This window comes from Ictidomys tridecemlineatus, chromosome 16 (genome assembly GCF_052094955.1).
Source record: "Ictidomys tridecemlineatus isolate mIctTri1 chromosome 16, mIctTri1.hap1, whole genome shotgun sequence".
In the NCBI taxonomy this organism is placed as follows: domain Eukaryota; kingdom Metazoa; phylum Chordata; class Mammalia; order Rodentia; family Sciuridae; genus Ictidomys; species Ictidomys tridecemlineatus.
In genome coordinates this window covers 38320107-38347857 of record NC_135492.1, presented here as the reverse complement: position 1 = coordinate 38347857, position 27751 = coordinate 38320107, and the positions used below count along the sequence as shown (strand labels likewise).

The 27751-nt window shown below is 60.8% G+C and overlaps 1 protein-coding gene across 3 annotated transcripts in view; it reads right to left on the bottom strand.

The window, feature by feature from the left end:
• Positions 1-27751, bottom strand: part of Fgd5 (FYVE, RhoGEF and PH domain containing 5) — a 53850-nt gene that overhangs the window by 25341 nt on the left and 758 nt on the right. For 2 of the 3 annotated variants that reach the window (XM_078033408.1, XM_078033409.1), the window contains exons 2-6: positions 21826-21986; positions 19107-21684; positions 3537-3669; positions 1096-1154; positions 986-1016 (exon numbers count right to left, since the gene is read on the bottom strand). In XM_078033408.1, the coding sequence (XP_077889534.1) occupies positions 986-1016; positions 1096-1154; positions 3537-3669; positions 19107-21684; positions 21826-21946 (2922 nt within the window). In that variant the 5' untranslated portion in view covers positions 21947-21986. The remainder of the gene's footprint in view (positions 1-985; positions 1017-1095; positions 1155-3536; positions 3670-19106; positions 21685-21825; positions 21987-27751) is intronic. The other variant, XM_078033410.1, reaches the window with a different exon arrangement.

The following is a 27751-nucleotide window of genomic DNA, read 5'->3' as shown; positions in this document are numbered from 1 at the left end:
CCAAATAAAATAGAAAAAGGGGCTGGGGACGGGGCTCAGGGGTTAAGCAGCCCTGGGCTCAATCCCTGGTGCCATTAAAGTAAATAAATAAATAACTGGTGTCCTTGGTGGGGACTGCGAGTCAGAGGCGGGGACTTCGGCCACTTCTGTCCACGCAGCCTCGAGGTGATAAACACGGCGGCTCCGCACCATTTCCCGCAACCAGCTGACGAGCTGTGATTTTTATGGCCTCCCCCTCCCTCCCTCCCTCTCTCTCTCTCCCTCTCTCTCCCTCCCTCCCTCCCTCCCTCCCTCCCTCTCTCTCTCTCTGTCCCCCCCTGAGCTGGCCAGTAGCCTGCCATGATGCTGCAGGCTCTGGAGCATCCAGGGACAGTCCCTGCCCCGAGGAATGAGCGAGAGTCACAGGAGAACAGGGGCCTGGGACGGCATCCAGGTGGCCCTGGCTCAGTCACCCTGGGGCACTGGGGCCAAGTGACCCGCGGGAGGTCCGGGATGGACGTTCAGAGTGGACCAGAGAAAGAAGAGGAAGACTGAAGGCTGAGCCCGGGGTCGGGGGCAGGGAGCCGGCAGGAGGGGACGGCTGAGCCCACCTGCTGCGTCACCTCCCTCACCCCCTCCCCGTGACTCAGCCCCAACTGCAGCCGCCTCCTCAGGGAAGCCCGCCCGGATTGCCCACGGCTGCTGCTCACAGCCCCATGCTCTGAAGAATCTGTCCCCTCCGCTGACCAGGGAGCTCTGGGGGAGGAGCCCTGGGCGATCTGTCTTTCCACCCCCAGCTCCTCTCGTGCAGCCAGAGCAAAAAACCCCACCCACCCACCAAACAAAACCCCCGAATCCCTCCGCCACCGCCAACACAGTGAACTGAATGGAGCTGAGCGCGAGGGCGGCGCTGCGGCAGCCCTTCTGTGAGCAGCGAAGGCTGGTCCTGCCCACGTCTGAGCGGCCCCCAAATCTGGCTTCCTTTCCATCAAAACGACCAACTCACCCGTCGTAGGTGCTGCAGCGCCTGCACGTACCTGCGGGGACAGAGGGCGGGGCCGGTTATCGGGTGTCCCCGGGGAGGGGGACAGTCCACCGGGGCGGCTGCGCACTCACGCTTTCTCCGAAGCCAGCAGCTCCTGGGCGACGACGAGGGCTCGCGACTGTCCTTCCCCCTGCGGAGGAGACAGAGGGTCAGGGGACAGTGGACCTGGTCTCATGCCTGTCCCCATGATGTCCCCAGACAGGAAGGGGACAGGGGCTGGCAGGTGACCGGGCCTCATGCCGTGAGCAGGCTCTGGGGCAGGGGGCTGGAGGCCGGGTTCACAGGTGCGGACACTGACAGCACAGACAGGGGGTTCCAGAAGGTGCAGGTGGCCGGGGGCGGGTGGCCCGCGGTGGCACAGAGGGCACTCGACAGGGACGTCCGGCTTCTGGCTCCACCTCTGCCCCCTGGTTCGGTTCTGCACAAGCCTCTTTCCAGAGTTGGGCCTCAGTTCCCCTCCCCACACCCTCTGTGAGTCCCCGCTGGTGACAAGAGACGCGTCCCACCGTGGAGCCTGGCGGTCAAGTAACACAAGCCTGCAGCAGGGCTCCCATAGAGAACCAGGGGAAGAGAATGATCCGGAACGACTACGTCTCTTCCCCTATAAAATGAGGCCGGGCTGGGCGCGGTGGCCCACGCCTGTCATCCCTGAGGCTGGGGAGGCTGAGGCAGGAGGATCGCCAGGTGGAGGCCAGCCTCAGCCTCAGCCACAGCGAGGCTCTAAGCAACTCAGCGGGACCCTGTCTCTAAATCATGACACAAAATAGGGCTGGGGACGGTGCTCAGGGCTTCAGCACCCCTGGGTCATCCCTGGTAGGAAAAGAAAGGTACCAGAAGTCAAAAAAGGACCTTGGACCCCCAGAGCCAGGCCCTCAGGGGCCTCGGCCACCCGATCTGGAAAATGGGTGAGCACCCCCAGCCCTGGGGACGCCGTGAGGTGGCGGGGAAGTGTCCCCACCCGCCCGCACAGTGGCCTTATCGCTTCTGGAAGGATCTGGGCTCTGGCCACTGTGCACGTCCCTCCCGGCCCCTCCTGGCCAGATGGGCAGGCCCTGGGGGTCAGGGGACAGTCCTGCGGCGGAGGCTCGGCCGATGATGGATGTGTCCCCGCCAGACAGCGCCCAGGGACCTCGGGCGTGGCCCATCTGGCCCCGCGGAGAGGGGTTTGTGTAACCAGGAAATGGCCTCGGAGGGGAGGGGACGGCGTCCGGGGACGGGCTTCTGGGAACAGGGTCCCCGCAGGAGCATGGGGTAGGGCCGGGCCTGAGTCGTGGCTCCTGCTGCCCAGACCCCGGCTCAGGGTGTCCCCGGCCAGCGCTGCCTCCCCAGGCCCCAGACCCACCGGCCACTCAGCTCCTGGCTACGGGGGCCCAGGGCAGGGAGGGAGGGACAGGCCCAGGAAGAGTCGGGGTGCGGGTCCTCGGCCTCTGGGCCTCCGTTTTCCTAGCTGTCCACGGGCAGCTTAGCCTCCTTCTAGAACATTCCTTGCCTCTCTTTCCCACCCACGCATCTGTGTGGCCGGGAGTCCTCAGTTTTTGCCCATTTATTTTAGAAAATAGCCTTTTCCCCCCGTTACATGTACCCACTGATGTCCGTCTGTAATGGGTCTTTATTATTTTAAAATGAATTAAAAGAAACGTTTAAAGTTTTCCTCAGATTTCTCTCTCTCATTTTTTGGTACTGGGGATGGACCCCAGGGGCACTTACCCATGGAGCCCCGTCCCCAGCCCCCGGGGTCTGCGGCAGGCATGGGCCACACGGGAGCCCTGGGCCTCCCCTCTGGGTGACTGTCCCCTGCTCCTGGCACGCACTGCCTGGACCTGTCCCCAGTGTCCCTGTGCCGAACAGAGCATCCTTGCCAGGGTCCCTGGGAGCCAGGAGGGAGCGGACCAGGGACGTGGGAGGATGCGGGTCAGACACCGGGTGCGGTGGCCCACGCCTGTCATCCCAGCCGTTCGGGAGGCTGAGGCAGGAGGATCCCAAGTTGGAGGCCAGCCTCCGCCACTCAGCAAGGCCCTCAGCAGCTCAGGGAGCCCCTGTCTCTAAATAAAATAGAAAAAAGGGCTGGGGACGGGGCTCCGGGGTCAAGCGTCCCTGGGTTCAATCGAAAGAGAGACAGACAGACAGACGGCGGGCTGGTGGGAGGACAGGGTGCTCAATTCCCTTGTGGATGAGAATCTGGGCAAAGTGACCTTCCGGGGACAGGTGACAGCATGCTCCTGGCCCCGACCCCCTGGCTCTACTGGCCGTGGCCCCTGCTGGACACTTGAGGGTCCCCGGCTCACGGGCCCCACGGAGAGCACTGCTACCACCCTCAGCCCCGAGGGCCTGTCCGGCGAGGATCTCGGGGCCTCGCTGGCCACCTGCGGTCCCCTTCCAGACCAACGCAGCGCCTGTCCCACCCGCCACCTCGGGGCTCGGGATCAGGGGACCCGGCTCTCGTGCTCAGGCGGCTCCCGGCTGGCCGAGTCTTTCATGCCCTGCGACGGCCCTGGCCGGGGGCGCTCCCTACCTTGTGGGTGAGGCCGGGGTCTCTGGGCGCACCGTCCTCCTCCTCCGAGCTTCCCTGCTCTTCATCCGACGTCACGTCCTCTTTGGGGGCCACGGCCGAGACGGCACAGACCTTGTAGGGCTCCGTGTAGGCGCTGGAAGGAGCAGGGCAGAGGGTTAGCAGGGGACCCCTCCACGGAGCTCCGGTCCCCCCAGGGGCTGGCCTCTTTTTAGTGCCTTGAAGACATCCGGCTCTTTGCTACCCCAGGGCCTTTGCACGAGCTAAGGCAGGACCATATTCCTGCTAGGGACTAGGCAGGCTGGGACGCAGAGGGCAGGTCCAAAGAAAATGACCTTGGTGTCACTTTGCTGGCAGATGGCGTGAAGGTCAGCGCTCAGCACCCCGTGGGGGCTTCATATCGGATGATGTATTACGCAGGCGCCGCCGTGAGCTGACTCAACCACACGTGCACTCCATACGCGTGCAGCAGTGGCTGGCTTCGTGCTGGACACGGGCCGGGCAGTGGGGCACAGAGGCTCGGGCAGCACAGGGACTGTCCCACAGAGAGAGGGGAGCTCCTCTCCTGCTCAGACACCCTCCATGGCTCCCTCTCACCCCGGCCATGGGAGATGTCCTGCCGAGATGTCCCTCGGCCTCCCCTGCTGCCCAGGCCTCCATTCCCCGCTGAGGAGCCGTCCCCAACCTGCAGGCCACCTCAGCTGCTCAGCAGGGCTCAGAGGACAGCAGGGCACGGGTCCCCTGCCTTCCAGAGCCACATGCGCCCATGGGTGATCCTTTGTCCAGCAGGGGACAGGGAGCGGACCTGCCCTCCTTCCACCAGGGACGGCCACAGGCCCCAGGAAGGGGACACTGGCCCCTGCTGTGGCCCTCGGAGGAAGAGAGCAAAGGGTCCCAGCCGGCACTGCCCATCACAGCCGCTAGGGGGCGCTCCACTCCCCAAACTGGTTTGGAGACAGGTTCTTGGTCAGCTGCTGAGGCTGCCTCCACTTTGAGATCCTCCTGCCTCAGCCTCCCAAGCCACTACCATGACAAAGATCTTTCTGTTTTCTTCAGATTGACTCGTTTTGAACATCGACGACCTGCTCTTCTTCACGCCAAGGCATCACGCCCGTGGAGCCCCGGCGAGTGGCCCTGCTCCCCACTGGACACGCGGACCTCGCAGATGACGATGAGCCTGGCCCCTTCGTCTCCACTGACCGTCTGTGTGAATCATGTGACCTCAGCTGCGGTGGGAAGGGTGGCCCGCGCTGATGGCTGGCTTATGATCAAACCTCCGGCTTCTGTTTTCCAGAAAGATCACGGAGGCAGAAGTCGGGGGCAAGGGGTCAGGGGGCGGATGCTATTTCTGGTTCACGGCTTCACCAGGGGCCCTTGGGGACGTGAACAGGACACAGGACGAGACACTGCCACTAAGGGGTGCTGCTCACACCTGTCATCCCAGCAACTCGGGAGGCTGAGGCAGGAGGATCTCCACTTCAAGGGCAGCCTCAGCCACTTAGCGAGACCCTAAGCAACTCTGTGAGACCCTCAGAAGCAAAAACTGAAAGGGCTGGGACGTGGCTCGGTGGTAGGGCATCCCCAGTACTATGGGGGGGGGGAATACAAGGCTTTCATAGCACAGACGCACCCCAGTGCCTTTGCACAGTCAGTGGAAACGAAGCCATGGGCCCCATCTTGGACAGAAGCCATCAGTTAAATAAACGAATCAAACATGTGGAGACCCAGACCACAGGTGTCGATTCAGCTGCTCCTGCAGCCCGTGGTCACCACCACCCACGGTCTTCAGATACCAGGGAAGGTGACCCCCTGAGAAGCCTTCTCGAGGGTGGGACATAGCTCTGTGGGACAGGCATTCTCTCCCCCAGCCACTCGACCACCCACCCTCCCCTCCAGCCTCCCCTCCAGCTTCCCTTCCAGCCTCCCCTCCAGCCTCCCTTCCAGCCTCCCCTCCAGCCTCCCTTCCAGCCTCCCCTCCAGCCTCCCCTCCCTGGCTTGCTGGATAAACAGGGGCTAGGGGCTCCTGCTTGTGGCGCTCACACCAGGAGGACTCGACGCTGACCGCGCTTCTCTCTCTGGCCTCAAAGAGAAGAGGGTGCAAAGCTCAGGTGGGGCGCAGGGGGCTCAGAGCCGTCGGCCTGGATGGACGAGGCTGGAGCTCGGGGGCCCGGAGGGTGCAGCGGCAGGACACAGGCCCTCGGAGAGCGGCGCAGGGAAGGGGCTCCGCAGACGCCAGCTGCCTGGTCCCCGGGCCTGGCTCGTGTCAGGTCAGACGCAAGGGCCAGACAGTCAGAACTGGAGTGAGGTGAGCAGGAAGTGGAGAACTCTGGCATCAGAGAGAGAATTGCTGTGTGACCTTGAGAAAGTCACTCAACCTCTCTGTTTTTTTAATGTGTAAGTTGGGGATGGTGGGAGAGGTTCCTTGCTGAACTGAATCAAAACAGGATGGTCAAAGTGGTCCCTCCCTGGCATGGAGGAGGAGAGTCTTCCTGGCCAGCCTGAAGGAGCCTGCAGGAGGTCCATCCCCTAACCCCCCAGGCCGGTTTCCACCAGGCCAGCTCTGCCTGGGAGTCTGCTTGGACTTAGAGGGAACAGAAATCACAGCTGCCCCAGCTCATGGCCTTAAGTGACCCGCCCAGAGCGCCCGGGCCTTTCCAGCAGCCTGGAGTCATTAAAAACAGCCCTGGGCCTCCACGTGGGGAGGCCAAGGCTGTGCATGGCCCACGGTGGCCGGCGCTGACCCTTAGATTCCGTCCAGTCTCATAGTCCTCGGAGCCAGAGCCTGAGCGCAGCCAGACACGGCCGCCCCCTGGGAGATCAAGACCCAGCTCTGTCCTTGCCCGGGAGCCAGGCGACACTGCAGATGTCACCGGGCTCCTCCTCGCTCCGGGAGGCCAAGGAGGCTCGGCTGAGCTCTGGGAGCTGAGTGGGAAATGGAGCTGGGGAGACCCCAGAGGGACCTGGGAGAGGAGGACAGGGGCAGGGGCTGCGCACCAGAGAGCCCCTCGGGGACAAGGCGCAGGGGACCCTGGTGGAGGGCTGGGGAGTCCCTGCCAGCCTACAGTCACACACAGCACAGCACGTCGGGTCCGCGCGGTGGCTCTTTCGGCCTCTGCATCTGCCAGGTGGAGGCGGAGGCTGGTGCGCAGGCGCAGGAGGCCGTCGGGAGGCAGGGCTGCCCTGTCGGGGGCGTGGCTGCCCTGTCGGGGGCGTGGCTTCCCCTCGGAGACCTGCGCTCCTCCTCCTGCAGCCACCTCCCGCCCAGGCCCGGGTCAGCCAAGGGCCAGGCCAGCGCTGCTTCCCAGAAACGGGCTCCCAGGCGAGGCTTTTCAGAAACCCCACTTCCACTCCCCACTAAGTGCAAACACAAGTCCATCCCGGCTCTGCGACCCGGGGTGTCCCCATGTCCCCGCGGATGGATTAGGGGGACAGTTTCCCTTCTGCTGCATCTTTTAATAGCATTGCATGTCGCAGACCCTTTGGAAGCGCTCCACCCGAGGAGGTTTAGCACATGCCGCCGGGAGGGTTTGGCACCAGCCCAAGAAAGGAAACCCGCACCCCGCCCTTAGCGTCACTCCTATTCCCCAGAGGTCCCCCAGCCTCTGGCAACCGCTAGTCTGCTCTGCTTTCAGTCTCTGTCGCCTGGTCTGTTCTGTATAAAATTATGCAACCTAATGCCCTGGGGATGTGGCGTCTTTCACTTGGCATCTGGTAGCCAGGACCAGCCCTTCCCTCCTTTTTTATGGCTTAGTAATATTCCACTGGATGGCCAAGACCGGGTTTGGCTTCTTTGCTGGATGGCTGACAGACATCTGGGATCGTGTCTAGTTTGGGCTGTTGTGGACAAGGCGGCTGAGAACATCTGCATGCAAGTTTTTTTTTTTTTTTGGGGGGGTCGATGATGGGTGTGTTCTGGATATGGACCCAGGAAGAGAGGAACTGCTAAGTCACAGGGTGACTGTGGAGGCCCCGCTAGAGTGTCTTCCCCAGCGGCCACAAGTGCGGGGGACTCTTGATTTCTCTGCCATTTCCTTGCCAACGCGGGTTATGGGCGGTCTCTTTCATCTTGGCCATCCAAGTGGGTTGGAAGTGGTTTTATTGGAATGTCGCTATCCCTGAATCCGGTACAGCCTCCCACTCCAAGCAAATTCTGCCATTTCCACCACCCCCCCCCCAAAAAAAATATGATGATGACTACGAAAGGCTTATTTTCAGATCATCAAATGAGGTTCCCAAGATGTAAAACTGTCAAGAAATTTGTGGAAGCCTCACACAATGACAGACTAATATAAAGAGAAGGAGGAAATACACAAGAAAAATTCACAAGCCACAGCCCCGCACGCCTAAGTACCCTGGCTCCAGTTTTGGGAAACAGGAGTGGCCTTTGACACCTTGGATAATTGTCCCCCAAGGCTGGGGTTGAAAGCTTGATCCCTCAGGTGGTGCTATTGGAAGGTGAGGGAACCTTTAAGAGGTGGAGCCTAGTGGGAGGAAGTTAGGTCATTGGGGGTGTGTCCTCCAAGGCAATCCTGGGAATTTTCCCTCTCCCTACTTCCTGGCCAGAGGTGAGTTATTAGGCTCCACTGTGTGCTTCCCTGCAAGCCCAGAAGCAATGGGCCCAGCCCAAAATGAACTGAAAGGTTCAAAAGTGCAAGCCCAAATAAACCTTTTCTCTTTATAAACTGATGTCCACAGGTAGTTTGTCACAGTGACGCAGAGCTGACTAACAAACAGCTTGGGGCAGCAGGGCAGGTGTGTGCATTTTTGGTTCTCAACATGATATTTGGGGGTTGTCTGTCCAGAGGGGAGGAATTCTGGTCCAGTGACTCCCGCCACATCTTTAGCGTCTGTCCATTGTAGGCACCCAACGCGACACCCCGCGGGTGTGTGCCCAGGTCTGCGCCTTCTAGTCACTGAGTCGCCCCAAATCTGTTCCAGAATCCTGCCCCTCTCCCTTCTGCTTGCCCAGCCGGGGTCTAACCCAAATTCTGCCTCTGCCACGAAGCCTCTGGGAGAGGCACCTGGGGGTGGACGCTGGGGATGGCAGGACACAGCCCTCCTGACCGGCTCAGAGCCCCATGTCTGAACTGAGCTGCAGCCGCTGAGCCCCAAGCACACTCCAGATCTGGGCCACAACCAGGGGCTTGGGGCGCACAGTCCTGCCCCCCAGGATGGGCACACCCGGGCACTGCCCAGTGGTCATCCTGCTCCGATGCCTGTGTCCTCCCCTGGCACATCCACCGGCTTCCCCTCAGCCTCCACCAGGGCCTTGCTCATCTGCGCGGGACCCGGGCTTGCAGGTTCCAGGGTCTCCAGGTCCCCAGCCCTTTTTACTTTTTATCAGGAGACCGAGTCTCACGACGTTGCTGAGGGCCTCGCTAAGTGGCCGAGGCTGGCCTTCACTTGCGATCCTCCTGCCTCAGCCTCCCCAGCCACTGGGATGACAGGCGTGAGCCTCTGCACTCGGCACCTGTTTCTCTTCAAGGGCGAAACTAAGTTCAGGAAAGTGGCAGAGACTGCGGCTGACACCTGACCCAAGCTGGATGAATGCGCCCTCTGTCTCCAACTCTCATTCTGCCTTTAAAATACCACCTGAACCCAGCCACTACGGGAATCAGTGTGCGGGGTCCTCAAAAGACCAGGCACGGAGCCAGAGGGGGCACCCGCCCGGGGTCCAGCCGGAGCCCAGACTCCTCTTCGGGGCTCAGGGAGGTGGGCCGCCCACCACCCGTCCACTGCCCTCCCAGGCCTTGTCCTGCATTTCCTGTAAACACCGACACTTCCTCCCTGGCACAGCTGGGGGCACACCCGGCTGACAGGGCCCTGCACAGGACGGTGGCAGGGACTCCAGTTCCACTCGTCACCTCGGCCCAGCAATGCCACCACCTGCCAGAGCCGACCACGCCCCAGGCCACAGATGGGCCAAGCGAAGCCCGCGGGGGGACAGGGCAGGGCTCTGGGGCGGCACAGCAGGTCTGCAGGAGGACTCCAGAGGCTGAGGTGCACCCAGTGTGACCCGGGGAGGCTGGGGAGGCTGGGGAGGCCGGGGAGGCCGGGGAGGCAGGAACAGTGGTCAGGAGGCTGGGACTCCGGAACCAGCCCACCTGGTCCTCCACCTCCTGCCACGGGGCCATCTTGCAAAGTTTTCTGTGCCTCCATTTTCCTGACCCCTAAAATGGGACACGACGGCCTTTACCCCAGACTCAGGAAACCTCCGGCCTCAGGGTTTGCCACTTTGAAATCAGGAGCTGCAGGTCTGAGCCACAGCCCCTGGGGACGCTCGCTAATTCCAACCTCAAAATAGATCCCAGTGGAGGGCCGCCCTGGGCTCAGGAGGCTCTGCCAGGAATTCATCCTGTGGCCTTGGACAAAAATACCTCCCTCCTGGTTCTCGGTTTCCTCCCTACAAAATGGAGTCCCAAAGCCCCACTCTGCCTCCCTCCGGGGAGAGCAGCAGAGGGGACAATGGGCAGGGAAGTCCCCGTGGATGATGCCTGAGCGGGTTAAGTCAGGCACAGGTGGCCCTAAGAAGGACAGGTAGAGAGGACCCCAGGGAGGGCCGAGAAACTGGACGGCCTCTGGGAGGCCCTTTGTCCCCAAGCCAGGTCTTCCCCAGGTCTCAGATCAATCTCAGTCCCTGTCAATTCACTCACTAAGAGCAGGCAGGACGGTGCACCTGCCTGTGACCTCCTGCCCGTGACCTCCCAGGGACTTGGGAGGCTGAGGCAGGAGGATCGCAAAGTAGAGGCCAGCCTCAGCCTCAGCAACTTATGGAGGCCCTCAGCAGCTCAGGGAGACCCTGTCTCTAAATAAAATATAAAAAGGGCTGGGGACGGGGCTCAGCACCCCTGGGTTGACCCCCTGCATTAAAAAAAAAAAAAATCACTGTTATCAAAATGACCTTGAGCTAATTTGGGACCAGGTGACCTGGGGGCGGGGCTCTGTGTCCTGGGGGCTGAATTCTCAGGTGATAAGTCACCAGGGCCCACCGTGGGCCTGATGTCACATTTAACAAGAAGCGGGACGCCTGCTCCTTAGGTCAATGGGATTCAAGGGCCTGTTCAATATGGGCCTTCACTGCCCTTGAACTTGACCTCAGGAGCGTCACAGAGAAAAGGAAGGAGAACCCCGTCCTGCGCCCCAAGGAGCCGCCAGTGACCAGAGGAGGCCGGGACACTGCCCTTGAGGGACCTACAATCCAGGATGAGCTCATCCCATAAGGCTCTGGGGACACCAGGAACTGTCTGATGTCATCAGGCTGATGTCCCCCTCCCCCTCCCCCGCCCGCCCCTCCCCCAGTCCCCAGCCCTGCCCCCCCCCAGGTGGCACTTCTTGGTTTCCTAAATAAACCTCTCTGCGGGGACACGCCCTCAAATTCATTTCTGTGACATTGAATCTACAGCCCCCTGCTCCTGAGTGAGGTCCCCCAGTCCCGGGTGTCTGCAAGTGTCCCCCCAGCGCTGAGCGGAGCCTGCTTTGGCTGGTCAGTATCGACTTGGGAATGTGGGAGGCCGAGGCAGGAGGATCGCGAGTTCCAAGCCAGCCTCAGCCACAGCGAGGCCCTGAGCAAACTCAGGGAGACCCTGTCCCTAAATAAAATGCAAAATAGGGCTGGGGACGGGGCTCAGGGGTCAGGGGTCCCTGGGTTCAATCGTGGTGCCCCTCCAAAAAATAAATAAATGAAAACAAAAGAGTCTCTGGGAGAAAGACACAGATAAACCCAGGTGCTCTGTGGGAGTGGGCGGCTCTGTTGGAACCAGACACCTGAAGCCCAGAGACGAGCGGCCACTAACCCAAGGTCACACAGTAAGCCTCAGCGCCAAGGTCCTGAATCTGTCCTGACTCAGAAGCAAGATGCTCGCGCACTGCCACCTGCAGCCACCTGTCCCGCCTGACTCCCCCCCCCCCAGGTCCCTTCTTGGACACATACACAGGATTGTCACCAGGCCCCTTGACTGTTTTCCTGGTGCCTCCAGCTGGGCCTCAGATGGCCAGAGTGGACCAGACTCAGGAGGAGGTGACATCCCAGACACCAGGCAAGGAGAAGCCACAGGCTACGGGGGAGAGTTTCTCTCTCAGGCTGCAAACGCGGGTCCCTAAGTAACACCCCAGGCCCCGAGAACCAGGGTCTTTGCGGGTACAACCCGGAAACCTACCTTTTCATTTTTAGGGGGTACCAGGGATTGAACCCAGGGCCCTTTACCCCTGAGCCCCGTCCCCAGCCCTTTTTCTATTTTATTTAGAGACAGGGTCTCCCTGAGCTGCTGAGGGCCTCGCTAAGTGGCTGAGGCTGGCCTCCACCTTGCGATCCTCCTGCCTCAGCCTCCAACAGCATCCAGCCAAGGCCCGGCCTCGGATTTGGAGGCTAAAAGAAAAGGAGGCCCTCGGCCTCCTGGTCCCGAGCCAGGTCCCTCTTAGACACGCAGAGGACCTTGGAGCTCTCCGACCCGGGCTCCCTCTGCGGTGGATCTTGGGTGGGGCCGTCCAGCTCGCTATTTGAGGAGCACCCTGTCCTGTGCCAAGCTGGGGACGGGGACCCGCCTTTCATGCCGAGCCAAGGCCCCAAAGGGAAGATGGAATAAATCAGGCCAAACGTCCCGGGGACACAGCAGGCGGCGGGCGGCATCTGGATCCTCTTTTCTTTGCAGAGAGACGCCACCCTGGGCTGGGGGACCATGACAGACGCACAGAAGCTTCTAGAAGCCAGCTTCTCTGCGCCCCAAGGCAGCTGGCCGTGAGGGGGGGGGGCGAGGGACTCGGATGTGGCCCTGGGGTCTGAGGTCGAGGACATGTCCCCCTTGGAGCCCTCTGGGGAACTGGCGGAGGGCCCTGGGGGACGTCGGGGGTGGGTCCGAGGACGACTCGGCATCTGGGCGGAACAGGCAGGGACCAGGCCAGGCATCTGGTGGCAGCAGCTGCCAGCGTCCTCCTTGGGGACCCTGCAGAGGCTGGGCCTGAAGCTCCTCCCCGTGGGAGGGGCCTGTGAGCCCCAGAGCTCAGGGCCTGTCCCCTCTGTCCCCAGAGCCACCCTCTGCTGTCACATCCCTGCCACTCAAAACCGCCCCCCACGTGTCCTGTCTAGATAAGGGAGAGGGGACGGTCAGTTCCACCTGTGGCCTCTGCTGGGGGCCTTTTCCTCTTATCTTTTCTGAGACCTGATCCTGAAGGAAAAAAGAAGATCAGTCCTCAGGGCTCAGAGCTTCAGCTAGTCACACCTCCTAGTGACACAAGCCATCCTGGAGCTATAGGTGGCCCCAGGCTGCCCCAGGCCTTCCCAGCCATGGCTTGGAAATGGTCACTGGCCACAGGACAGCACCTTACAAACGGTGGGGGGGGGGACACAGGCCTGAAATCCCAGGGGCTCAGGAGGAGGCTGAGGCAGGAGGATCGCAAGTCGGAGGCCAGCCTCAGCAACTTAGTGAGGCCCTAAGCAACTCGGTGAGACCCTGCCTCTACATAAAACACAAAACAGGGCTGGGGACGGGGCTCAGTGGTCGAGGACCCTTGAGTTCAATCCCTGGTACAAAAAAAAAAGTCCCATTGGATGTTCCCAGATCTGTGAGGCCTGCAGTCACCCGTCCTGAGATGAATTCCACCAGCTTCCGCCCAGCCAGGAGGCGGATCTGGGTGAAGCCTCTGAGTCTCCCACTTCCTGGGGTTGAGGAAAGGGAAGGGGAGGAGCTGGGGACCCCGGCTCAGTGACACCCTGAGTAACTCAGTGAGACTGTGTCCCTAAATAAAATTTTAAAAAGGGGCTGGGCAGGGTGGCCCATGCCTGTAATCTCAGCGGCTCAGGAGGCTGAGGCAGGAGGATCTGAAATTGAAGGCCAGCCTCAGCAATGTAGGGAGGCCCTGAGCAACTCAAGGAGACCCTGTCTCTAAATAAAATACAAAAAAAGGGCTGGGGAAGGGGCTCAGGGGTTAAGCACCCCTGGGTTCAATCCCTAGGACCAAAGAAAAAGATTTCCCAGATACCCATTGAGATGCTGTGGCCTCCCTGCGGCTTTGAATACAGAGGCTCAGAGGGCACAGGCAACGCGGCCCAGCAGGAGGGACACACTGAGCGAGCAGAGGAAGAGACCCCATCATCCCACAAACTGTCCCCTCTGCACACGGGGCGCTGGGTGGGAGCAGGAGGAGCCAGCGAGCGGCTCAGGGACTGGGGTCCAGGACCGAGTGCCACAGCTTCTCCTCCTCCCAGGGCTTCTCCTCCCAGTGGGAAGTCCGGGCCTCCATCCTTCTGGGCCTCCCTCCCTCTGAGCCTCCCTCTCTCCAGGCTGGGGCCAGGGAGACTGAAGAAGCCCAGGAGCAGACAGAGGGCTGTGAGCACCTGGGGTGTGGCTGGGCTGCAGGGGCCAGGGCCTCCTGGAGTGAGAGTCTGGGGTTCCTGGAAGAGGGAGGCAGGGAGGCCCAGCAGCTGCCTAAACTCCGGGTCTCCACCACTGACTCACTCGCGGCTCGGAACCCAGCCTTGACCTCTGGCCTGGGGCCAGCCAGGAAACTTGGGCTTGGACCAGGGATCTCCCTGGAAACCGTCTGCAGCATCCAGGGAGAGCTTGGGAGGGGCCGCGTGGGCCCAGAACAATCCCAGCAGCAAGACGTCACCGCCCTGGCTTCTGCGGTCACGGGGCCACCACCCCAGGTGTGGCCCGTGACCCCACCACAGCCCACCCCAGCTCAGCACCAGGGCTCGGTCGGCCCTGCCACCTCCACAAGCCACAGGATGGTGGCTTTCCTGCAGATGCCCGGGGTTCTGGGTCTGACTGTGCCGCCTGCTGCTGTGTGACCCTGGACCACGCGCTTGCGGTCTCTGGGTGGCGCTCACAAGGCAGGGTGAGCTTGGCAGTTCCCAGACGCCCTGTGCCAGGGGCAGCTGCCATGAAAAATGTCCTGAGTTTTCTTTTTGTCCAGCCCTTTCTTGTATTTTATTCAGAGACAGGGTCTCGCTGAGCTGCTCAGGGCCTCACTAAGATGCCGAGGCTGGCCTCCACCTTGCCGTCCTCCTGCCTCAGCCTCCAGGCTCACAGCTGCTCGCCCCCATGCCCAGCTACTCTCCGGGGGGTTTTTGAAATCCAGCTTTCGGATCCAGAAAGGCTCCTCCTGCCCAGTGGCTTGGTGGCTGGCCCTCCACAGAACAAAAGACCTGCTTCTGAGTGACGGGCGGGGACGTCCCCCTCCCCCTCCCCCTCCCCCGTGGGGGGTCTGTAACCCTCTGGTTAAATGATGGGTGAGCCGAGCCTCATAAATGTGTAGACGCGACAGACAGACAGACAGACAGACAGGTCTCATTACAGAGGACGCGGGGCCAGCAGACGAGGGGGGGTGTCCCTGGTGAATGTCCTGGTCACCCGCTGTGACCACAGGGAGAGTGCCACACGTCCAGTCCCAGGCTCCAGGGGAGTCCTCCTGTCCCTCGCGTCACGTGGCCCTGAGCGCGTCCCCGACGCGGGTCTCTCTCAGGGTCCCTCCCTGTGAGTTTGATGGCATTTAATTAAAACTGATGGCAGAGGGACCCGCGGCAGATGCTCCTCTCTTAAGTCAGAAAATTAAAAACGGAGCGTCCCCATCCGTCAAGTGCCCAGCCCCGGGCGCTGGGCCGCGAGGACCTGGGGGGGACGATCTGCGGGTGGCCCGGGTCCTTCCAGGGGACTTAATGAAAGTTCTGCTGAGCGCATTTGTCATAAGGGTGATAACAGCGGGGAGGGTGGTGGCCCGGGCTCAGGGACAGAGGGGAAGACACCCGGCCACCGCTGCCTGGCCAGCGCTCTGGCTGGCCTCTGGGCACAGCCCGGGGGAGGCTGGAGGCTGGGCCTCCTCTGCGCCTGGGACTGGCCGGCCACTGACACTCGGGCTGTGGGTCACCTTTGTGAGGCCACAGCGTGGGCTCGGTGGCTGTGGCCAGTGTCTGTGACCAGGCCTTGGTCTGCACTGGACACCCCATTCCCGCCCCTGCCCCGGGATGGTGAGCAGGTCGCTCCTTTGACTTGGACGTGAAAAGAGGGGATTCCTGGGGACATCTTTCTCGGGACACCAGCCCCCGTCTTCTTTCTTGGCGTCAATGAGAAACAAGTGCTGGGCGCCGTGGCCACAGGCCTGTGATCCCCGCGGCTCTGGAGGCCGAGGCAGGAGGATCGTGAGTTGGAGGCCAGCCTCAGCAACAGCGAGGCCCTGAACAACTCAGGGAGACCCTGACCCAGGAGGGCAGGGGACGGGGCGCAGGGGACCCTCCCGATGTAGGGCAGTGTGTCTGGTGCGCACTGGGGTTCGTCCCCGTCACTTGTGCCAGGATCCCCGCGGGTCCCACATCAACCTCCCCCCTCTTCTCGGTGACCCCCAGAGGCCAGCGGGGGCACCCAGGCCACCCCTCTCTCCTCGCCCTTGTCACCAAGAGCCTCCAGAGCGTCCCCGTCCGGGATGTCCCCCTCCTTCTGTGAGCAGCCTCTGACAGGCCACCCCTCTGCGCCCTCTGGCCACGTGCCTACTGCAGCCAGGGACGTCCCTGCCGCCACCCGGGGACCCAGCAGAAGAACCCCTGCCCGCTCCATCCTGGACCTCCGCGGTCACCGCAAGGCCACCGCCCGGCTGGCTCAGGGATGCTCCCCGACCCAGCAGCGGGTCCAGCCGGGCCACCAGCCATGGGGACAGAAGGGACGTGTCCTTCCCGTGTTCCTCGAGCCTCTGGGCCAGCCACCAATGTCAACACTGGGCACAGCAGTGCCACCCGCCTCCTGCCAGGGACACGCCCAGCAGCAACTGGATGAGGGGCAGCAGGAGCCCAGGAGATGGGCAGACGGACGGACGGATGGACGGACAGACCGACAGACACGCGCAGGGCACAAGGGACCCGCTTCGCCCTCCTGGATTCTACCCAGATCCAGTCCAAAGCCTGCGCCCAGCAGCAGGTGACCTGGACCTTGTCACCTAAGGACGCTCACGGGTCCCTTTACCCCCCACACCAAGGCTGGCGACCCCCGCTCGCTGTCACAGAAGCCACCAAGGCACACAGGGCTCTGTGACCTGCCCCAGGCCACGCCACTGAAACCCAGGTGGCTTGTCACCGAAGCCCGTGTGCCGAGCCACCGTGACACACACAGCGGACACACAGGGCCACTCTCAGTGCGAGGGGACAGCCCTCGGGCTGGGGCTGGGGCTCGGGGGACCAGCCCTTGCCCACGTGTGCACGGCCCGGGGCTCCCCCAGCATCCCCCGAAACACAGAAGGAAAACATCTGCGGGCGGCGAGGGAGGAGGGGACGCCCGCACGGCCACACGGGGACACGGGGACATGTGGGTCACCCACAGAGAGACGCTGCGACCTCTGGTCAGTCTGAAGGAGCCCACAGTAGGCCACGGTGGGGGCCCTCGGCTGGGAGTCACCTAGATGCCACATCAGGCAAGAAACAAAAGTGACAGGGACGGGGACATCAAGGGGACACAGGGGACACGGGGGACAAGCTGGTCTGTGTGGCGTTTGGCCAAAAATACGCCCTTGATGACTGTGACCGGGCACTTCGGTGGCCACCCCACACAGGGGCTGAGGGCCCGAGGGTCCGGGTGGACCTCGAACCTGCAACGGCACATTCCCTTATTAAGCGCCTACTGTGTGGCCAGCTATGGGGTCCAGGGGGCTCTTCAGACAAAAGACCGGGCTCCCCGCTCCACGGCCGCGTTCTGATGGCCGGGGACACAGGACCCATCTGGAAGGCGGGGCAGCGGGACCAGATCTCTGTGAACACGAGTTTGGTTTTGTTTCGTGAATTGGGGATCGAAGTCGTGGCACTTGGCCCCTGAGCCCTGTCCCCAGCCCTGTTTTGTGTTTTATTGAGAGTCAGGGTCTCCCTGAGCTGCTCAGAGCCTCACTTTGGCTGAGGCTGGCCTCCACCTTGCGATCCTCCTGCCTCAGCCTCCCGAGCTGCTGGGATCACAGGCATGGGCCACTTCACCCCGCTGTTCTGTGCCCCACACAATGAATGGGTAACCCCACACTGCGCAGAGGGGCCCTGTGGCCTGGCTTTCCCAGGGTCCCCTGTCCCCAACTCGGGCTTTGAACCCAGGTCCCCAGGCCCCGCCCTCTTGCTACCTGCTTTGGCTTCTGCCTGTCGCTCACACTGAAGCAAGGCGAGTCTGAGGACAGGGGAGCCCACCCCGGACCCTGGCCACCTCAAAGCGCCTCAGGAGGAGAGGTGGCCCCGCCCCCAGGCCTGTCAATCAAACCTCCCCTGCCGCCCCCAGGTGGGGACTTTGCTGGGAACTCCCTTCCGTGTGCCTGAGGCGGAGGCGGAAGGAGATTCACCGGTGGAGACTCAGGAGGATGTGGCTTCTGCACGGGACATTTACCCCTGTCACTCTGGCCTCCAGCATGGAGTGGCGCAACCCTGCTTTTGAAAGTCAGGATCTGACAGTTTGGGACACTCCACCCCAGGCCCGAGGCGGCACTGTCAGCTGTGAGCGGATGCCAGCAGAGCCACCGACCAGTACCAGTCAGTCAAGGTTCGGGGATTTGCTGTTTTTCTGGGATATTTGATTCCCTTATTATGAAGGGGCTTTGTTTAATTTTTTGGGGGGGGAGGGGAGGGGACTACAGGACAAGGCAACAGGGCCTTTGCATATGGCAAGCAACCCCAAGAGGCACTCCATATGGGCTCAAAGCTGAAGGAGTTGCCCTTGGGGTTGTGCAGTGCACAACCTGCACAACCAGACCTGGCCACCCTTTGCGAAATTCACTGCAAATTCCTAAACCAGGAGTCCCAAAATGAGGCCTAATAAGGATCCCTTTCTGTTCCCGCAGGGCAGGGGAAGGGAACAGAGAATCCTTCTCAAATCACGACCCTGGGGGCTTTTCGTTCATTCAGACTCGGTGACCCCCAAAGAGCGTAAGTGACAGAGGGTGAACTGGAGGTGCACCCCGCGCACCAGGGACAGCCGGATTTGGTGACCCCAGCCGGGCATGATCCATAGAAGGCATTGAGTCAGTCTGGGGGAGGTGGGGACAGGAAACCCCAGTCTTGTTCAACAGGGATCCAAACACTGGAGACGTCCATTCAGAAATTTAGCCCAGGGCACAAGCAGCTCTTTGAACAAGTCAGACTGTGTTCTCCGGTTCCCTGTTGAATGGCACGGGGTGTCTGCCCCATAAAAAGGTCTCAATCTCCACGCAGGGTAGTTTCCCGGTGGTGACAGACACCTGGCAAGGTTCCTGAACCTTCTGCCTGAGTCACTTTCCCAGAGCCAGCGCTAGCAAAGCCCTCCACCCAGGATTTGAGAAACGCCCCAATCATCACATCTTTACCATATTTGGCATTTTGTATAGAAAACCCTGACCCAGAAAAGAGTCGCATCTCGCGAGAGAGACTGCAGTCGCTTCCGTTTCACAGGTAAAGTAACTGAGGAGGCTCAGAGAGGTCAAGACACTCACCCGGAGTCACACAGCTAGAAAGAGGCCCCAAGGTACTCAGTCCCTGTTAGGCTCAGAGAGGTCAAGACACCCACCCCACGTCACACAGCTAGAAAGAGGCCACAAAGCAAGTGCCTGCTGGCCCTCTGTCCCCAAGCTGCCCGTCATGAGTCTCCGTACCTCTCTGCCTCCTGCTCGGCGCTCTGCTGCCTGTTGTCGAAGGCGTTGAAGCTGCTCATGTCCACGTAGCCGTCGTTCTCGTTGGCGGTGGCCAGGGCCCTGCTCTGCTCCTCGAACAGCTTGGTGAAGGTGGCGGCCCGGGCGGGCCTGCGGGGCGGGATCTGGATGTTCTCGTAGTCCGAGTTGCCGGCTGGAATGTTCTCGTAGTCCGACGTGTCGGCGTTGGGGAAGGAAATGGAGCGAGGCTTGGTCAGCGGCAAGGGCAGGAAGGGCGGCCGCGAGCGGTCTTCGAAGGACTCCACCCTGGACACGGTCCTGCTCAGGGGGATGCCCTTCCTCCTGCTGTCCCTGTAGAAGAGGAGGGACGAGGGGGACTCGCAGGCGCGCAGCTTGGCGGCCCGGGATTTGAGCTGCGGAGAGTTCCCGAAGCTTCTGCGCTCCATGTCCAGGAGCCTGGGGGGGCCGTGGTAGCTGGACTCGGAGGAGGACCTGGACGAGGGCGCGCTCAGGTCCCCGTGCCCTTTGCTCTCTGACTTCTTCTTGAAGGTCAAGGCCAAGAAGCGCTTGAAGGACGACTTCTTCTTCTTGGTGGCCTTGTCTGGCGACTCGCTGTCCAGCAGCAGCGAGGGCGAGCTCTTGGTGATGGGCTTCTTGGTGATGCAGGCCAGGTCGAAGGGGGGCGGGATGTCCACCACGGAGGACGGCGTGGACGTGCCACTCGACGGCAGGTGGTGCCTCTGCGAGAAGCTGCCGGAGGAGCCGATGACGCAGGGCAGCGACAGGTTGTCGTCCTTCCTCTGGATCCTCACGTCGTCCAGTCCCGGGCCGTCGGGCTCCAGGAACAGGCCCACGGGGACCTCGCGGCCCTCCACCGAGAAGGAGCGCGGGTACAGCGCGAAGGCCCTGGGCTTGGCGGGCAGGGCCCGGCTGCCGTCGGGGGGCCTCGCGTCCAGGGGCCACCGCGATTCCTCCGCGGCCTCTGCGGTGCCCGAACCCGAGGGACCCGCCTCTGGTCCCGCTTCTTCTAGGACCGTTTCTGGGACATACCCAGCCACCTTCCCAGAGTGGGGACGCGCCCGGGTGGCCAGGCCCTTCCAGTCCGAGGGGACCAGGCCGCCCTCGGCAGCAGAGCTGGCCTCTTCCGTGCCGTCGGGGCCGTCCGCCCCGTCGGGGGTGGCCGGAGTCTCCGGCTGTCCTCCTCCTCCAGGGTCGCCCGGGCTGGGCAGGCCGACGGCCACCACGTAGGGGTTGCTGAGCGAGTCGTCGGCGACGTCCTCCTCGTCCTCTGGCACCACCACCACGTCGGGGATCGACAGTCCGTCCGCAGCGTCCCCCGGCAGCTGGGGGGCGTCCACCGCGCACAGCCCCTCGGCGCCGGGTTCCCGCCCCGGTTCAGGGACCTGGGAATAGCTGTCGCTGCAGAAGGACGTGCTCTCCGTGGGCAGGAAGGCGTAGGGACTTCCTGTGAGCGATGTCACAAAGTCGTCCAGGCTGTCGCTCTCGAAAGGAACAATCTGGCAGCCGTCCTCGGTGGCCTCGTCCTGCGCGGGGTCCTCCCCTTCCAGGGGCCCTTCCTCGGCCGCCCTTTGTCCCTGGTCGGGTGCTTCCTCCTGGTCCCCCTGGTCCCCCTGGTCCCCGCCGTCTGGGCCGCCCTCGCCCTCCTCGTCCACTTCGCCGTCCTCCTCCTGCTCCTCCTGTCCCTCAGGGGTCTCCAGGCTGTCGCTGGCGGTCTCCGTCCCCTGGATGGCCGGGCCCAGCTCCTCAGCCTCCTGGGCTCCTTCGCTGTCATCCGCAACGTCCTGCCCCGTGTCCTGGGCCGCCCCGTCGGGGTCCCCGGCCTCGTGGAGTCCCCCAGGTTCGGCTCCGACGGGGTCCTCCTCCCCGTCCTCCTGCGCCCCCTCCTCCCCGGGGGCCTCGGGCTCCTCGCAGGGGACCTCGGGGGCCTCTGCATCCATGTGCGTGAGAATGATGTCGTCCTCCGAGATGTCGCCCGTGTCCCAGGGCCCCCGGGCCCCCAGGTTGTAGGCGTTGTGCGCCTTCACCCGCTTCTCCTCCTCCTCGCTCGTGGAGCCCTGCTCCTCCGTCCCCGGCGCGTCCTCAGAGTCCTCCTCCTCGTTGTCAGGGATGTCGCCTGTGTGTCCCTCGCCCTCTCCGCTGGGTGTCCCTTCGGCCGGGTCCTCACCAGCGCCTCCGGCCTCCTGCTCCTCCTCCCCAGGGTCACCTGGAGGCTCCTCGGAGGCCACATTCTCCACGCAGCTCCCGTCCCTCGCCACCACCCTGGGGACCTCCATGTCGTCCTCGTCCGTCTCGGACTGGCGCCCTGGGTCCAGCCCCGGGTCCACGCAGAGCAGCCGCCCGTTGCGGCATTTGGTGACGCTGTCGCCGACGCACACTCCGGGCCTGCCGTCGCCGGGGTCGGCCAGCCTGGGCTTGGGGGCGATCGGGGGCTTGGGACCCCGGGGCGCGCGGGGCGGACTGCGCAGGCGCAGGTGGGGCGAGGCGGCCAGCGGGGGCGCCACCCCGGGGGTGCGCGGGCTGCTGGTCCTGGGCTTGGGGGCGAGCGGTGGCTTGGGCGAGTCTGAAGAATCGGAGCAGAAAAAACAAAAAAAAGAAAAGAAAATTAGAATTCTCTCTCTGCCGCCGTCTAGAATGGGCTCCACGGAACCCAGAAGGGCTCCAGGTTGCGGGGGACCCATCGCCCCGCCCCCACCACTGTCACCTGCAGGGATCCCTCCACCGGCCGCTGCACAGCCGCTCCCTGAACCAAGGGCACCGGCCTCTGTCCTGGAAATCAATCGAATGGCACCTCCTGCGCCTCGGGGGACAGATGTCCTCATCATCACACGGTTCCCCCCACTGCAAGCCACCGAGAAGGGCCTTCTGCGTCAATGAACCATGAGAAAAGGCGACATTTACGGGCGCTGGTCCAGTGGAGCGCACCGTCGGACGCAACAGAAAACAGGTGGGGTCTTCCAGGATCAAGGGGAAAACCTGGCACAGATGAGATGCGACTCCTGGAGGACACCCATGGACCCGCGGGATGGCGCAATCCAACAGCCACTGGCTCATGTTGAGGGGAGGACTCACAATGTACACCCCATAATATCAGGGACGTGTGGTTTTGGGGACAGTCACATCTGAAATCCGCACGCCTCCAGGCGGTGGCAGCCAGGGCGCTTCAGGAGCATGCGCAGTTCAGGGGAGGAAGGACCCCTGTGTGCCAACAGGAGAAGCTAAAAAATGTCTCTTCTGTTGGGCACCTGGTGGCTCACGACTGTCATCCCAGTGCCTCAGGAGGCTGAGACAGGAGGATCATGAGTTGGAGGCCAGCCTCAACCACTTAGCAAGGCCCTAAGCAACTCAGTGAGACCCTGACTCTAAATAAAATGCAAAATAGGGCTGGGGACGGGGCTCAGTGGTTGAGTGTCCCTGAGTTCAATCCCCAATAGGTACAAAAAAAAAAAAAGTAAGGGAGCAGGTGTGGTGGGAGGTGCCTACCTACAGTCCCACCCACTTGGGAGGCTGAGGAGGGAGGATCACCTGAGCCCAAGAGTTGGAGGCCAGCCTGAGCAACATGGTGAGATCTTCTCAAAAAAAAAAAAAAAAAATTGAAGTGGGTGAAAGTCCTCTTCATGATATATTTTATTCAAATTTGGATATAATTTTATTTTATGTATTTGGATTCTGTGCTTGACCCTGAGCAAAGGCAAGCGCTCTGAGTACCTGTGAGGCAGGCGGGGCTCAGCACCATGCTTTTTAGGCTGCGGCCGGGGAAATGCATCCATTTTTACAATGTTTTTTCTTTTTTCTTTTTCTTTTTTTTTTTGAGGGGAGTATCAGGGATTGAACTCAGGAGCACTCGACCCCTGAGCCCCCTGCCCAGCCCTATTTTGTGTTTTATTTAGAGACAGGGTCTCCCTGAGTTGCTCAGCGCCTCGCTGTTGCTGAGGCTGGCCTCCAACTTGCGATCCTCCTGCCTCAGCCTCCCGAGCCGCTGGGATGACAGGCGTGCACCACTGCACCCGGCAATTTTTTTTTTTTTATAGTGTTTTCAACTTAAAATGAGTCTCAGGACACAGCCCCGTGGTCAGCTGAGAAGTACCTACAGTCAATATGCAAAGTGTATTAATGAGATGCTGGACATTTCTTTTTTCATACTGAGCCTTGGCCTTTGAACATGTGATTGATACTCGGGGCCCTGCTCCACTCAGACCGGCCACATGCCCAGCACCAGCCTGGCTCTGAGTCTGGACATGGCCGTGACATCATGCCCGGGCACCTCCGTTTCTGGATGTCTGCAGCCAAAGTCAATACCGTCTTCCGCAAACTGGCAGAATCATGTCAAATGCAGCTGGGGCTCCAGTTGAAATCAAACCTCCCAGAGCAGCAAACATATAATTCCCAGGCCACCCACTGGGCTGCTTGGAGCACTTGATTTCAGAGTCACACTCCACGGAGCCGTTGTCTGCGTGCTTATTAGTGGCTGCGGCAGGAGCCCTGCAAGTTTTCAGATGTGGTAGCCGACAGGCAGCCACATGAAGGAGGCCCAGCTCCCAAGGACGTTGAAGCCAACACCGCATGGAACCCCTCACCCGCCCTGCGCTCATCCACGTCATGGCTCAGGGGACCACAGACCTGCAGTCAACAACCTAAGATCTTCTAGGAATAAAAAGTGATTTTCCAACTCGATGCTTCCAGAAGCAAAGATGTCCTGGCGTAGGAAAATAGCTGTCCAAATTAGTGGGCAAAAAAAAAAAATTTTTTTTGGAGCTTAAGAAGAAACTTTGGCTGAGCAGAGAGGCTGAGGCTTGTCATCCCAGCGACTCGGGAGGCTGAGGCAGGAGGATCTCAAGTTGGAGGCCAGCCTCAGCAACTGAGCAAAACCCTGTCGGTCTCAATATAAGAAGGGGGTTTGTAGCTCCGTGGTGGAGCATCTGCTCAGCAGGCATGAGACAGGGGGTTCAGTCCCCTGGACCAAAAAACAAATGACAGGCAGGAGGGGGGATCCCAGGGACACTCGCTGTGGCTGTTCAGAGAGAGGCCAGCCCTGGCCTGCCCACACGCCCCTGGCCTGCACCTTGCTCTGCGCTGAGATGTTACAAAGTATCAGCCCGAGCTCTGAACATCAGGTGTCAGGGGCTGAGAGGAATCATCCACTAGGGGTGGGGACACTCATTCCTCATCCTTAACAGGTGGCATTTCACAGAGGCGCCATGAGACCGAGGGACAGACCAGGCTGTGAAAAATGACCGTCACCCTGGCTGCAGCGCCCCCACCCCACCCCGTCCTTCATCCAATCAAGCTATTGATCCGTGGGCACCGGCTCCTGGGGAAAGGTTACGGTGGGTGTCTGAGGCGTGAGCCAGCAAGAAAATGTCGTCCCCACGGAACCATACGGCTCTGTGGCCACCCTGCGCTTCTAGGACTGGGCCCCACGGTGCTTCCCCTGTGACTCCCCGAAATCAAGGGCAGCCACAATCAGAAAGGCCTCGTCTGGCCCCCTTGCTGAAAGATGAGGAAGCTGAGGCACAGAGAGGGCAGGTAAGTGGCATGGGGTTGCACAGCAAGACTGGTGTAGGTAGCCCCCTCACCCTGCCCGTGGCTTTGGGTCAAAGAGTATTTTCTTTACAGTGGAGACTCAGAGGTCTCAGCGTGTAGGGAGGCAGGGCAGGGTGAAAATGTAGGGAAACCGAGGCCAGAGAGACCCAGAACAGCTAGTGACATGAGAATTTTGTGTTTTGGTATCAGTGATTGAACCCAGGGTTGCCTAACCACCGAGCCACATCCCCAGCCCTTTTTATTTATTTTGAAGACAAGGTCTCACTGGGTTGCTTACAGCCTCACTAAGTTCCTGAGGCTGGCCAGAAACCTGCAATCCTCCTGCCTCAGCCTCCTGAGCTGCAGGGAACACAGGTGTGAGCCGCCGTGCCTGGCCAGGTGAGAAATTTAAATAACTAGCTTTAGTGTGCTCCTCCTCCTCGGTTTCCTTTAGTCCAGCTCCAGTAAATACTAATTGAGCACCTACTGTGGACCAGGCCCTCACCCAGATTCTTTGCACACATCACTAGGAAGTGAAATAAAGATGTCGCTCGCGGGGATCTTCTCTTGGGAAGTGGCGGGAGACGGGCAAGATGGAGGGAAAGTTCATTATGCCAGGTGATAACGAGCTCCATGCAGAAATGGGGTGGCGCTTTTAAATAAAGCCAACAGGACATTAGAGCCAAGGTGTAAAAACGGGTGAGAGAAGCCCGAACGCACTTGTCACGCCCAAGAGACGGCAAAGGAGACCAGTCCAACCGAGGTTTTGAGCTCCCTCCTGCCCACCACCTTACAAAAAGGAACCCAATGGCCAGGCCAGGTGGTGCCCATCTTGAATCCCAGAGGAGGCTGAGGCAGGAGGATCGTGAGGTGGAGGCCAGCCTCAGTAACTTAGTGAGGCCCTCTGTAGAGCGAAGGGCTGGCCACCTCCACCTGTGAAGCGCATGGCTCTCCTCACGACGTCCTCGGACTTCCCCACACTCAGTCCCCAAGTCTGTCTGAGCTGCAGATCTGGATCCCCCCGCCCCCCACCCCCAGGATGCCCAGGACCACGCGCTGCAAGAGTCGTTCATCATCCCCAATTTCACCTTCGCACGGTGTCTTCATTAATCGATTCCTGGGGACCTGCCAGAGTGTCCAAGCCAAGCCTGACGATTTCTAATTAGGCTGCTGCTCAGCGAGTCCAGTCACCCACGACAGGACACATGCCCGGATGACAGACTGGGACACCACGGAGAACCAGGGGCCTGGGGCTCACCGTGTGGCGCTGATGCCTGCTCTGTTACCCATCGGCTCTGTGATTCCGGTCACTGTGCCTCTGGGTGCCTCCATTTCCTTCTTGGTCAAAATGGAAGCAATACCCCCTCTTTCCCAGGAGTGGGGGGAAGACCCAGAGAAGGGACAGGCATTTGAAATGTTTGGTAGAGACACCCCTGCGAACCTACTGTGTGCTAGGGACCGGATTAAAAAGCAGCCTCTCAAGATGAGTAGGTGGTGGTGGTTCAACCCTGTCTCAGACCCTCGATAAGTTGGTGACCCCCAAAATCCAGGCACCTGCTTTTGCAACTATAAAATGAGGGGGTAGCAATATACTCCCCCAATCAGGTCACAGCGAATGTCAAATAAATTGATACAAATAGAACACTTTCTAGCACCACCTGATACAAAGTAAATAGCTGATACCTATTAGCTAGTATTTATGGGCTGCTTAGAATGCACACTGGTCTAGGCACACCTTATATGCTTTGTGATCATAAGAACTCAATGACAAAGAGCTATATCTCCATTTTTCAGGTAAAGAAACTGAGGTGCTAGGCGCGGTGGTGCATGCAGATAATCCCAGCAACTCGGGAGGCTGAGGCAGGAGGATCACAAGTTCAAGGCCAGCCTCAGCAATAGAGTGAGGCCCTAAGCAACTTAGCTACACCCAGTCTCAAAATGAAACATAAAAAGGGCTGGAGATGGGGCTCAGTGGCTAAGCACCCCTGAGTTCAATCCCTGGTCCAAAAAAAAAAGAAAGAAGAAACTGAGGTTCAGAGAGGCTCAGTAACCTGCTCAAGGTCTCACTAAACTAGGTTTATGGTGGCTCCGAAGTTCATTTCCTGGGATTCTGTAAACCAAGAACAACACCATCAGGAAATTCTGAGCATGGTACCCATGACAGGCTGTAACCACACTGGAGAAGGAACCCCGGTTTATGCTTTTAGACAAATTACAGGACGGCGGAATCAAAGACTGCCAACCAACCGCTCGCTCAGACCTCTAGAACCAAACTTGCCTCCAACTTGGTCCGGCCTCACTCCATCCTCCCTGTTCTGGGAGAAGGGTAAGGCTGGCCCACGCCCCACTCAGGAAAACGTGGGAAAGCTGGAAAGGCTCTCACCATTGTTATCAAGCGACTTTTATTAGAAGCCCAGGGTAAAAGCTAGCCAGCCTCTGTCCAGGCTGTACCAGCCCAGCCAAGAGGCAAAGTCCCTCCAAGCAGTGGCTGGCTGGGGCGCTGGGACCCTGGGACTCTGCTCCAGCCTCCTCCACTCCCACCCAGTGGCACCCCTGCTCCTACGCCCCTCCCCCATTCCTTGACCCGCAGGAACCCCCCCCCCCAGGTGTCCACATGCCCAGCCCCAAGCAAGCTCCATCCTTTGTAGATCCCTCTGGTCCCCTGGCTCCTGGGGGCACCTCGCTCCTAAGACAATGACCTTTTTTTTTTTTTTTTCCATTAAAACAATTTTGAAAAGAAAAGGGGAAAGGAAAAGAAAAACCACACGCACACACACACACACACACACGCACACACACACACACACACGCACACGCACACAGGGCAGCAGGATATGGTTCCAACCCAACCAAAATGGTGGCTTCCTGTTTCTTGAGGGCCGTGTGTTTTGGAGTGGGGCTTTGCAGAGGGTGTTGGTCGGGAGCTGGATTCGAGGAGAAAAAGGAAACGGGGCAGCGAGGTCCCGGGCAGGAGGACCGAGCGGCGGGCGGGGGGGACGGCGCGGCCAAGTCTCCTCTTGGAGAGAACTTTCCGCCCTCGGCGCAGGGGCGCGCTGCGGCGGCGGGGCGCGCGGGGACCCGGGACGACGGGGACCGGCGCCACCCAA